Raw genomic sequence first — 12,634 nt, forward strand, 5'->3', positions numbered from 1 at the left:
TGTGGTGCCAGTGGGAGCCAGTGCTGCAGAGCAGGGACAGGGACTCCCCCTGCCCTGAGGGGTGTCAGGGTGGGCAACAGCCCCTGCGCCGGCAGGCAGGGGGTGTCGCGTTAAAGAATTGGCTTTGGTGTGTGAGGGAGGCTGTGATGGAGAGCTGCCCCCGCTAAACGTGGATTGTTGGAGAACTGTCCCTGTGGGGGTTTCAGGATGAAGGATGGTGCCCACAGGAGCACAGGGAATACCAGGGTGGAGGACAGACCCAATGGTGGTGTGGGGTGCCAGGCTGGAGCCTGTCCTCTCTCAGGCAGTTGCTGTGCCTGGGAGCTGCCCATGGCCTGGTTGCTTCTGTGGTCATGGCCAGTCTTGGGGCTACTGGGCATATGTGTGCGCCCCCAGAAGGTTCTTGTTCACCCCATCATTCCCAGGGCAGAGCTGAGACCATTGGCTAGAAGTGAGGCCTGAAGGAGAGTTTGGTGGTGGGCTTATGTGCTCCTGGCCTGCAGGACAGCCCTCGGTGCGCAGGGCATCCAGCTGAGGAGTGCAGGGCCAATATAGAGGGCAGCTGGATGGGAGGCTGTCAGCTGTATGCAGTGGGGAACACATCATGGCCTACGGCTATGGAAGGCAGGGGCACATCTAGAGCAGCTGGCAGCACAGAGCTGGGAGCAGCCTGTGGGGTGTGTGGGGAGGCAGCTGTGGGGCAGAGCCTGGCATGGGGGGTGGGAGGCACGTGGGGAGGGAGGAGGCAGCTCTGTGCTGACACCAAGAGCTGCAATTATATTGTCACAGCATGAAAGTACGAGTCAGTGGAAAAGGCTGAGGGAATCGGTGCTGGGATCACCGCTTGTTGCTTCTCCTGGTGCTTCCAGCCCTGTAGCCAGTGAGCAGCTGCCGGTGGCTGCCCATTGCTGCCTGCCGCTACTGTCGCTGCCCATTGCTGCCCTGAGGCGATGGAGCTGGATGGAAGCTGTTCAGAACAGGGTGCTGGGAACGGAGCCAAGTCCCCACTGCAGGACCACAGCAAAGGCACCCATCTAAGTCCCCACCTTCTTCTGGGGGAGATGGAGGCCTGTGTGGGACTGGCGTTTTCTGGCTGAATCCGCCCCTGATGGGGTCTCTGATGCAGGCAAAGCCTGGAGCTCTGGTTGCCATGGCAATGCCTGAGCGTTGAATCCAGCCTTGTCAGCGAGGAGGAGGAGGAGGCGCCCCAAGTGAAGAGAAAGAGCCTTCAACTGGTCCCTGCTCGGTGGGCTTATGGCATGCAGCACCTCGGGGGCAGCCCTGCGGGCCGGCCAGGCTAGGCAGCCCCTGGGGACACGCCGCCGGACACCACCAGCCCTTGGCTAGGGCACGGAGCCTCGGGCCGGACGCAGCGCATGGTGGGTGGGATGTGCTGTGCTGGGCTGTGCTGTGCTGCGCCGGGATGCGCCGCGCCGAGGCGGGAATGAGAGACACAGCCCTGGCCTGTTGGATGCGTTTCTGCCTCCTACCCTCCACCCATGGCGCGTGCGGAGGGGAAGCAGCCATCAGAGCTGGTTGCTGAGTCCCACAGGCAGGCAGGCAGGCAGCTGCCTGGGACACAGCTAATTGGCGAGAGGCGTTCATAGCATCTCCAGTAGCTGCAGGGGGGCAGGTACAGCTGGGGACATGACTTGGACTCTCCTCCTCCTCCTTTGCTGAGGGCTGAGGGGGCCTGCGGGAGCCACCGGCCCCTCCACACCGGGGCCGGCCCCGTGCCCCCGGACTGTGCTACCGAGACCATGAAGAAGTTTGCTTCCACGCGCAGCCTCAATAAGATCCTGCAGCAGTGCGACTCCTCATCCCGCGAGTACGAGGAGATCCAGGCTGTAGAGAAGAAGTGGCACCTGCATCTGGCCACTCCTCGTAAGTTCCTGGACAAGAAATGCAAAATGCCGTCTCTCTTCCTTTCAGCTCCGCCGCCTCCTAAGAGAGCGCCCAGCACCACCCTGACACTGCGTTCCAAGTCCATGACAGCGGAGCTGGAGGAGCTGGGTAAGCGGCGGTGGGCATCGCGCCGGGAGCACGGGGAGCATGCGGGGCCGTGCATGGAGCCGGGAGCACAGGGAGCGCACGGGGCTGTGCCTGGAGCCAGCAGGACCTGTTTGCCAGTGGGAGCACGAGCACGAGGCAACGCGTCTCCTGCAGTCAGGTCTCCATCGTGCTCAGCAGCATATGGGACACAGCGAGGCTGAAAGCCCATCACAGGGGTGCAGGACCCCCCCATAGAGCCAGCCTACCTGTTCTGTGCTGCCTCCCCGGCAGGCTCCATGTGCCTGAGGAGCATCTGTCTCTCCATTCCCTGCTCCTCCTGCACCACAAACAGCCCCTTGTTCCCATTTTCCTCTCCCTGCCGGGTTAGCTGCACCCCCCCTCGGCACTTCCCGCTTACACACACACACACACACACCCGTGCACACACACTCACACGTTCTGCTGTCACTACAGAGCCAGCCCACGGTTCCAGATGCTTTGGTATCCCAGCTTCCATCTCCATGTTCTTGTATTCTCTTAAAGCCTCTCCACCCCCACCCCATCCTCGCTTCCCCATGCCCTGTGCCAGAGCACCTCAGCTATCCTGGAGACCTCACTGAGCCTCCACCTTCCCGGTAGCACTGGGTTACCCCCAGTGGTTCCCACCAGCAGAGAGCCATGGCTGTGCCGGTGTTCACGCTGCTGCTGGCTGCGTGGATGGTGTTGCCGTGCGGAGACGCGGTGATGGGTGCAGATGTGCTTGCTGGCCGTGGCACAGAGGCTGTGCGTGGCAGATTCCTGTCCTGCCTGGTGGGAGACCCACCCGAGAGGCATGAGCCTCAACGGAGACCCCACTATCCCTCTCTTTTTTGGGGTCCACTCCCTGTCCTACCTGCACATCCAGGCTTTACAACCCTGCAGGGTTCTCCTGAAAGCACAGACCTTTAGGGCTCTGACTCATGCTCAAATATGGGTTTGAAGGGACAAATCTCAGCATTTTAGGGTTTGCATCAGCTGGTTGATGACCACTGTGATTTATGTGCTGAGCCCACTGCCTTGATCTTCACCCCAGCCTGCTTCCTCTTCTCCAGAGCCTTATACCTAAATTTGAAGGCGCTGTGTTTGCTGGTAGCCATTAGGAGAGGCTTCAGAATAGCCTGTTTCTTCCACTTTTTGCTCTTCCTTTTGCATGGACACTGCACAGACCCCAGGGATCATGTTTTCTCTCTCACTTGCTGGCCTTGAGAGCAGTTCCTACCAGCATGAGGGTGGCTGCTGGCACACACAGGCAGCACGTTACACATTTCCCAGCAGCACGTGTCCATCTGTGGTGAACATAGGGCCCCAGTCAAAGCCTGGCATGTGTCATGCGGGCGCCTTCGCTGGAAGACAGGCACCCCAGCCACTGGGACATGGCCATGACAGCCCTGTATGTGTGTTTTGGGAAGCAGGGCTGCTGGGCTTGAGGGGGGACAAGCTGGTGGAAAGAGAAGTCACGAAAAGCAGAGAACCATCCCTGCCAGCAAGTCTGTTAAAGATGAGTCCTCCAGGTCTGCCTGAGGGTTCTGCATCTATTCGCTGCCTTTCTTCTATCTGGAGAGGGACCAGGAGCAGCGGCTGCCCATTTCTCCTGGTGGGGGAGAATTGTGGATAGTGACTGGTCTTAGTCCACGGATTTTCCAGGGAACTGCAGTGGTTAGTCCCTGCCTCATGTCCTGTGGATCAGGGAGTGAGCTGTAGCCAGGCCCAGCACACATCCCAGGGAAAATGGGGGATGGTTCTTCCTCCCGCTCTTTGTTTTCTGATGTCGATCCTCCAGCTTTTACTGCCAAGGGGGAGGTTTTGTGCAGGTTCTCATCCACACACCTTAGCACTGTGAAGGATTAGAGCCCGATGTCCTCTTCTGAGGCAACAGTGGTGTTGGGGAAAGGGACATTTCTACCTGCAGCTTCTTACAGGGAGCTTTGCCCCTGTGAGGGTCCCTGCCCCTTTTTGCTTGGATCCTGTCCCTGTCCTGCAGCTTGCAGAACATCCCTTGTGACTGTAGCTGTACCATAATGTTTTCTTGCTGCGTGTTGTGCCAGTGCCCTTGGAAAAGCAGATTCCCAGGAAGCTGCTAACAAAGCACTCCTGTCCTGCAGTCCTGCCATTTGCTGGATGCCGAGGAAACTGTCTGTGGGAGATGCACAGATTGCGATCTCCTGCCTTGGAGAGCAGGGAGTGATGGAAAGCTCTTAAAAGAGTTTCTCCATGGCTTGGGCATTAAATGCTGTCCAGACCTCTTCCTGGTCGTACTTCCTTCTGACATGGCACCTCCCCTCAGCTTTCTCAGTCTGAGGAAGAGGAGGAAGGCTTGTCCCTGTGGTGGGGCTGGTAGAGAGCTGGTGCCAATCCCTGCCCATGGGGTCCGGATGAGCACTTGACTTCCCTCCAAGGAGTACAAGGAGGATGCTCGAGGTGCTGCTCCTCTGCCTTCATTCCCAGAGCCAAAGCGAGGCCGGGATGTGTTCCTCTGCCAGGGCCAGATCCTGCAGCATGCTGGGAGGCAGGAGGGCTTGCAGGAAGAGGCACAGCAGGCAGGCAGCAAGGCTGGAGCTCAGAATGAATGCAGGAACTGTGCATGCCATTCATGTTGTCTTTTGTTTCTTGATTCCAAGCCTCCATGCGGAGAAGAAAAGGGGGTGAGTGAAACCAAACCGCACGTCCTGGGGGTCCTTCCCCTTCAGCCATGCAGGTAGCACCCAAACAGCACCCAGGCCACAGCACACAGGCTGCACCCAAGGCACCGGCACCAGTCACATCCCCTGGTTGTCCTGATTGTGTTGGGATCCTTCAGGACACAGGCAGAAATGGCCATTTACCAGCCAGGGCTGACTCCTGGTGGTGTGCTTGCTCTGTGTTGCTCCGTGGTGGAAATACGTTGCACAGGGATGTCCCCTTGTATGGGGATTGAAGCACGGCCTCCTTCAGCCCCAGGTCAGGCCTCTAGCTCAGTCGGATGAAATGGCAGCCGTGGTCTTTGCTGGGTCCAGCAGTGCAAGTACTGCCTCTCCTGCTGCCATGCAGGCTGTCAGCATAGAATCATGGAACCATGGAATGGTTTGTGTTGGGAGAGACCTTAAGGCTCATCCATTTCCAGCCCCTGCCACTGGCAGGGGCACCTTCCACTAGAGCAGCTTGCTCCAGGCCCCTGTGTCCAACCTGGCCTTGAACACTGCCAGGGATGGGGCAGCCACAGCTTCTCTGGGCACCCTGGGCCAGCGCCTCAGCACCCTCACAGGGAAGAGCTTCTGCCTAAGAGCTCATCTCAATCTCCCCTCTGGCAGGTTAAAGCCATTCCCCTTGGCCTGTCCCTAAAGGCCCTTGTCCAAAGCCCCTCTCCAGCTTTCCTGCAGCCCCTTTAGGCACTGGAGCTGCTCTCAGGTCTCCCCTTCAGGAGCCTTCTCTTCTCCAGGCTGACCCAGCCCAGCTCTTTCAGCCTGGCTCCAGAGCAGAGCTGCTCCAGCCCTCGCAGCAGCTCCGTGGCCTCCTCTGGGGGAGCTGGATCTCTGAAGGGACCTCCCCAGACCTCTGTACTGAGCAGATGTGTCAATACCCAGAGGTGAGGCAATGCAGAGGTCCCATGAGTCAGAATGATCAGCTGGAGGTCACCATGGGTGTCCTGATGTTGAAGATGGCCATCTCCAAGTGCATGGTGGAGAGCTCTTGCCACTTTGGACATGAGGGTGCACCCATTTCTGGGGGTTCTCTCTTGAAGGTGTCTACAGCACTTCCTCATCTCCCACCCCAGCAGCCCAGACAGACAGGGTCCGCTCCTGGATGCTCTTCCACCTCCTGCAAGGGCACAGCAGGTACGAAGTGCAGTGAGGGGTGATTTGTCTCCCTGTGCTTTAATGGCACTGAGAGATGGGAAGTAGAACTGGCCCGGGCTGTTTCTTGGAGCAGGTGCAGATTCTTAGCCCCAGGGCCTTGGTGGATACCTGCCCCTAAGTGTGGATACCTGGTCCCAGAGAGGACTAGTCCTCTTGGCAAAGACAGCTTGGCATCAATGTTTGCGCAGGGCTCGCCCCTCCAGGTTGGGCTTCTGAAGCACTTGGGCCTCAGTTTTAGTTTGCTAAGTGGCTCATGAGTCCCGGGAGGCTGTTGTAGGAGGAGCACAGGCTGATGGTCACAGCACCCCAGGGCACCCATATCCTGAGGACCAGCAAAGCCTTTACCACAGTTGTGGTGTTTCATAGTCCCAAGTCCAACAGCCAGAAGTTACATGCCTTAACCTGAACCCAGGCAGAGCAGAGATCAGTGCTCATGTTCTCCCATTTCCATGGTCTAGTGGAAGGTGTTCCTGCCCGCAGCACGGGGCTGGAACTGGAGGAGCTTTAAGGTCCCTTCAACCCAAACCGTTCCATGATTCTGTGATTCCCTGGGCAGTTTACTGGGACAGAGCGTTGGTTGTGCCATGGAAGTGGAGGGGTCCAGTTGTGACGAATGCCATGGCAGTCACATCGGCTCCAGTGCAGCACCATGAGGCCACGCTCCAGGGCCTGCTGACACATTTATGACATGAAGCCCACAGGTTGAACTGGGCCTGTCCTGGTAGCTCCCGAAGCCAGGGCAGCCACAGCACCAGCCCCGCAGCCTGCATTAGCTGCATCAGACCTTGCCTGGCTCCATCAGAGGGAGCTGAGGGGGTCAGTGGTGAGAGGGGCCAGCATCTGTTTGTTGCCCTTCCCCATGTCCTAAGTCTGGGGATACTTTACAGTCCCAGGCAGAAGACCCTGCCACAGGCAGGGCTGGTGCTGTGTGAGTGAGTGCTGCAGGCTGGCAAGCAGTGAGGCACAGATGTGGTGCATGGCTGGAGGACAGGCCCCGCCACCTGAGCACCCTTGGACATGGGGGTGCCCGGGGGCCAGGTTATTCCTGTCAGGGCCGTTCGGGTGCATGAGTTCACTTGGAGAGGAAACATCCCAGTTTGTCCCAGGCAGACACTGGAGTCACACTGGTTGTGCTGGAATCTGACTGAGTCCTGTGGAGTCCCACGGACTCCTGTGTTGCTTGTGATCCCTGTGGCACTGGGTTCCCCTTGCCCACACTTCCCTCACCCAACATGGGGAACTCATTCTGAATATCAACAGCATCTCTGGGCAAAAATCTGCTCTTTTAGTGTAAGGATGGAGGCTTGCTCAAAGCATGGTCCCCTCGGGCACAGACCCCACAGCTCAGGCAGGCCAGGCAGGGTGCAGCTGAGGTGGGAACACTACACAACATGGCATGGCATGGCACAGCACAGTGCCGCCACTCCAGGTCCCAAAACTGAGCCTGGTTGTGCATCGTGGTGGGTGGGTGGTTCCAAAACACCTCCAAAATCTTCATTAGCCTTCATTAGGCTGGGAAGGGGAGAACCGGCTGCATCCTCACCTCAGTGTTCAACAGGCCTTGGAGCCACTCTCCCTGCAGGAGGTGACTCCCAGCTTGGCCACGCTGCAGGGGCAGGGCTGTGGCTGGGGAGCTGCCTCAGAGCTCTGGCCCTTGCTAACTCCTTGTCTTGTGTGTTTGGGTTTCCAGAGAAGCTGGATGAGATTCTGGCAGCCGCCGAGCCAGCACTGAGGGCAGACATCGTCGAAGCAGATTCCAGGGCAGCCACTGTGAAGCAGCGACCAACAAGCCGGCGGATCACGCCAGCAGAAATCAGTGTGAGAGAGGAGGGCTTGTGGTGGGAGAATGGGGGCACATGGTGCCATGACCAGTGCTGAGTGCCGCCAGTACCACGGACCTGGGACGGGGACCTTGGGGAAAGGAGGAGGAGAGAGGCTGTGGGGAGGCTGGGACATGGAGCAGAACCCTGGCTGTTGGGCATTTGGTCACCAGCACGGGATTGCCACGAGGAGGACGTAAGAGCTGCTCTAAAAAGAGTGTGGAAAGCTGAGCGGGAGAGCTTTGGCTGGGATTTTCTGGATGCCAAACTGGAGATGAGGAGGAATCAAGAGGGGAAGCATGGAGGAAGTAGGAGTGGGGCTGCCAGCTCCAGCCTGTCTGGATTGGGAAAGTGCTGCAAGTGGTGGGAGGCAGCTTCTGGAGCAGGAGGTAAAATGGGACAGGCAGCTTCTGAGCAGAGAGAGTGGCCCGAGTGGAGCCTTCCCACAGGAGGAAACTGCTGCTGGAGTCAGCAGCACTGTGCAGCTACACAAAGGGCCTGAGAGCAGGCAGGGGAGCAGGCAGGGGGAGAGAGGGAGGATTAACCCTTCAAAGGGCACCAGCAGAGTTTGGGAGGTGCTGGATGGGGCAGCTCTTCTGGTCACCTGAAGGCAGAGGTGGGGAAGGCTCCATCCATGTCCCTGGGAAGCCTCCCCACGCCGGGGCTGTGGCAGAGCTTCACCCACTGCCTGAGGGATGGGGTGATCTGAGGTGAAGTGTCCTTTCAGCTGCCATCGAGACTGGAAATGTCCCTTTTCTCTCTTGCAGTCACTCTTTGAACGCCAGGGCATGGCTGCACACTCCGGGGTCCTTGCGGGAGCTGAGAAGCCCCACGTGTCACTGCGCAAAGGAATTCCACGGACAAAATCTGTAGGTAAGGCAGGCTTGGGGGGGAAGTCCCTTCCTTGAGAGGATAGAACATCCCTGTAGAGCCTTTGTGCCTGTGCAGGAATCAGCAGGAATAGCTCAACACTCTCCACTGGCTTGTAGCTAAAGAGCTTTGTAAAGGGGATGTTTCATGTGATCTCTGCTTGGAAGGTCACCTGTGCCTTGAGAAGCCTGTTCTGATTCTGACTCTGATCGTGCTCTGAGCAGGGGGGTGGATGGAAAACCCCCAGGGTCCCTCTCAGTCCTTTCATGGCGCTGCTCGGGTAGGGAAACCTGTCCAACCTCCATGTTGGCATATGAGGGTTGTGGGGGGTCTGTCAGTCCATGGAGTAGTCGGGGGTGTGAGGTGATGAGCATGTGGTGGTTGAGCATCAGACCATGAGTGTCACAGGCTGACGCAGGAGCAGGAAACAATGGGGGGTTTATAAGGAAAAACAGGGCAGGGTCTCGAGCAAACTACATGAAGTCCATGGGCTACACTGGGATCTTTAGACAGTGTCCCAAAAGGTTTATGGTGCAACTAAACCTGAAAGTGCTGGAGGAGGGAGATGGGAGTACAAGGCAGTGAGCAAGGGCTGGTGGCACAATGGCTGTGGGAGGTTCTCCTTTTCTGTCTGGATTTTGTGTGTTTTATCCGGGTGTTGGCAGGGTCTGAAGGTGCAGGAGTGTGCGTGGTCACTTGCATGGAGGCTGAGGGGCAGTAGGGAAAGGGCAGAGAGAACAGTGCTGTGCTGTGTGTCAGTTGATCCCCTAAGGCATCACTGGATGGTAATAGTGATGCCAAAACAGATTGTGAGTTTAAGACACAAAATAAGTGAATAGAAAGTAAATTCTGCTTTGACCTACAGATGAGAGCAGGATGATCCCAGCAAGAATGTAAAAACTAGTTGGAAACTGCAAGGGTTAGTATTCAAAATGTACTTTTTCAAGTACAGAGCGGTGCATATGTGCCTCATGCTCCTCTTCATATGAGGGAGGCTGGTACCTGTAGTCCCACATGAGATTGCTCTGAGAGTAATAGATAGCTAGAGGGAATCATATGTGTGTATGATTCATCTGGAAAACAAATAGGAAGAGATAATCTTTAAAACATAAAAGATTGGGTGTTCAAGGACTGCTCTGATGTGGACTGACACACCGTGCTGGTAAAGCTGCTGTCTTGCTCTGAAATCCAAAGGCAGAAGCTCCTGTAACGCCCAGGAGCTGAACTGGAACCTGGTCAGAGAGGTGATGAGATGCACGGAGGTGTCCCTATAGGCCATTGTCCAAAGCCCCTCTCCAAGTTTCCCGTAGCCCCTTTAGGCACTGGAGCTGCTCTAAGGTCTCCCCTTCAGGAGCCTTCTCTTCTCCAGGCTGACCCAGCCCAGCTTTTTCAGCCCGGCTTCAGAGTAGAGCTGCTCCAGCCCTCTCCTATGACTCACACTCCCCTAAAATCACATGTAGCTCTTCACTGTGCTCCATCCAAGAGTGGCATGAGTCTGTCTGCACGAAAAGGGAGCAATTCCTGTTGAGGAGGGGCCAGCAACTTCTTGTTCCAGTTTGCCTGCCCCAGTACACACCAGAAGCAGTGCCTCTTAGAGATCAGCTCGTTCCTGTGGAATTCCAGATAAGCTAAAATCGAAAATAGCCAAACAGTAGAAATGGGGTTGCAATTGGCTTGTTTTAGGCGTCCTTCCTGAGCTGTCATTTCACACCCACAGTGACAGGCTCATACGCTGCACAGTCAGTTGACTTCATGATAAAAAATCACTACTAAAAGTAAGAATCTAGCAGAAAAATAAGCAGGGGTTGCTTGGTGGTTTGAGTTTTTGGTGAAGAAAGACTTTGAAGTATTTGCATATCACAAAGCTGGTTTAGATTCCCAGGGCCTTGTGATAAAAGATCAAAAGATTCCATGTTTGCGTCTAAAAATTTCTTGAGACGAAGATGGGTGGCTCTCAACAGGCTGCAGAGAAAGCAGGATGGGAGGATTTCTTTGACAAAATGTGCAGGAATGCATTGCAGTGGGGAGGCTGAGAGAAATGGAAATCTTTGTCAGACTTCCAAGATAACCGCCACGTCATCTGCTCCAGCATCAGAAGATGCAAACACCTGGGAGTCTGCAGAGCTGCCCTGATGCTGCTGAGGTTCCCCAGCACATCTCCAGGTGCTGCAGAGGGTGGTTCTGCACCCATAGAAGTAGTTTGTGTCCCCACAGCAGATAGAACCACAACGGGCTCCAGGCACTGGCTGTAGATTGCAGATGCACCTTACCAAGTGCTGTCTTGGTGTTCAGCCAGTCACTAACTCCTGGTCTGCCAGCTCAGGGCAGTGCATGCAGCAAGGGGCTGGCTGCTCACCCTGATCCTGGTCCAGGACTGTCCTTCCCCAATCCTGGGTGAATCCCAATGCTTTTCCTTCTTCTAAACAAGTTCTCAGGATCATTCTAGCTGCAGTTTAAGCTTCGTGCCACAGCAGCCAGCACAAGACTGTTACTTCCCTGCTCTTTTGACGGGCAGTGGGCTTTCCTTCTCCTGCCAGTTCTGTTGTTGCCTGGGGCTGATGCGCCAGAGGATGGTGATGCTTACCCAGTTTAGGATCACGGACTGGTTTGGGCTGGAAGAGACCTTAAAGCTCATCCACTTCCAGCCCCTGCCACAGGCAGGAACACCTTCCACTAGAGCAGCTTGCTCCAAGCCCCTGTGTCCAACCTGGCCTTGAACACTGCCAGGGATGGGGCAGCCACAGCTTCTCTGGGCACCCTGTGCCTGCACCTCAGCACCCTCACAGGAAAGAGCTTCTGCCTAAGAGCTCATCTCAATCTCCCCTCTGGCAGGTTAAAGCCATTCCCCCTTGTCCTGTCCCTACATCCCTTGTCACAAGCCCCTCTTCAAGTTTCCTGTTAGACTCCTTCAGGTATTGCAAGGCTGCTCTGAGGTCTCCCCTTAAGAAGCCTCCTCTTCTCCAGGCTGAAGAAGACCAGCTCTCTCAGCCTGTGTCCCCCAGCCTGTGTTTGTCCTTGGAGTAACCCTGAGCCATGTGCAGGACTTTGCAGTTGGCCTTGTTGAACTCCATGAGGTTCACACAGTCCCGCCTGTCCAGGTCCCTATGAATCCCATCCCTTCCCTCCAGTGTGTCGACTGCACCACACAGCTCAGTGTCATCAGCAAACGTGCTGAGGGTTCTCAGTCCCACTGTCCATGTCACTGACAAAGCTGTTAAACAATGCTGGTTCCAACACAGATGCCTGAGGAATGCCACTTGTCACTGGTTGCCTCTTGGATATCGAGCCATTGACCACAACTCAAGTGCAACCATCCAGCCAGATCCTCATTCACGGAGTCAACCATCAATCAAATCCATGTCTCTCCAACTTAGAGACAAGGATGTCATGCAGGATAGTGTCAAATGCCTTGCACAAGTCCAGCTTGATGACAACAGTCACTTACCCCCCATCATAGAAGGCCACCAGATTTGTCAGGCATGATTTGCCCTTTCTGCTTCTGAACATGAGTGGAGCCACGGCATTGGAACCTTTCTGCTGTAGCTCAGGGGTGGCTTTGGGAGCTGCTCTGCCATCCCTGCACAGAGAAAACAAGGCTGGAAACAGTGGGGAGTGCTCTGGAGAGAGCCACCTCGTCAGCCAGCCCAAATTCATGCACAGTTCCATTCTCACAGGGATTGAGGCTGTTATGGCAACGGGCCCAGAAGCATTATGGAGAGTTTTTGTGTTCTCCTTGGAGATGAACAATGCACCAAGCGTGCTGTGAGCTGCAGAGGGGTTGCCATGAGGCATTGCCAGGCTGCTTCAGGCATGCACCCCAGAGCATGACTCTCATTGCAGACCAGTTTCCTCCTTGTGCTGGGAGGCTGGGCTGTTTGCTGGTCCTGCTGATCACTGGAGGCTCTGGTTTGGCTCAGGCTCTTTATTGCTGCGTGCACGGACCTCTAGTTTGATCCTGGTGATGTTGTGTTGCTCTTTGTAGGAAGCATATACTCCACCACTGTGAAGACACAGTTTATGCTGTTTGAGGAGAACTGAGAGAAAAAATCTCAAGGGCAGTTAGCAGAGGAACACGTCTGT

At 56.1% G+C, this 12,634-nt stretch overlaps 1 protein-coding gene across 1 annotated transcript in view; it reads left to right on the plus strand.

The window, feature by feature from the left end:
- Positions 1 to 12,634, plus strand: part of SHANK3 (SH3 and multiple ankyrin repeat domains 3) — a gene marked incomplete at both ends in the record, with an annotated part of 299,554 nt that overhangs the window by 253,366 nt on the left and 33,554 nt on the right. The window contains 4 exons of the mRNA XM_080626849.1: positions 1,933 to 2,013; positions 4,650 to 4,673; positions 7,555 to 7,682; positions 8,452 to 8,557. Coding sequence (XP_080482975.1) covers positions 1,933 to 2,013; positions 4,650 to 4,673; positions 7,555 to 7,682; positions 8,452 to 8,557 — 339 coding nt within the window. The remainder of the gene's footprint in view (positions 1 to 1,932; positions 2,014 to 4,649; positions 4,674 to 7,554; positions 7,683 to 8,451; positions 8,558 to 12,634) is intronic.

This window comes from Psittacula echo (genome assembly GCF_963264785.1).
Source record: "Psittacula echo genome assembly, chromosome: 1".
Lineage (NCBI taxonomy): Eukaryota > Metazoa > Chordata > Aves > Psittaciformes > Psittacidae > Psittacula > Psittacula echo.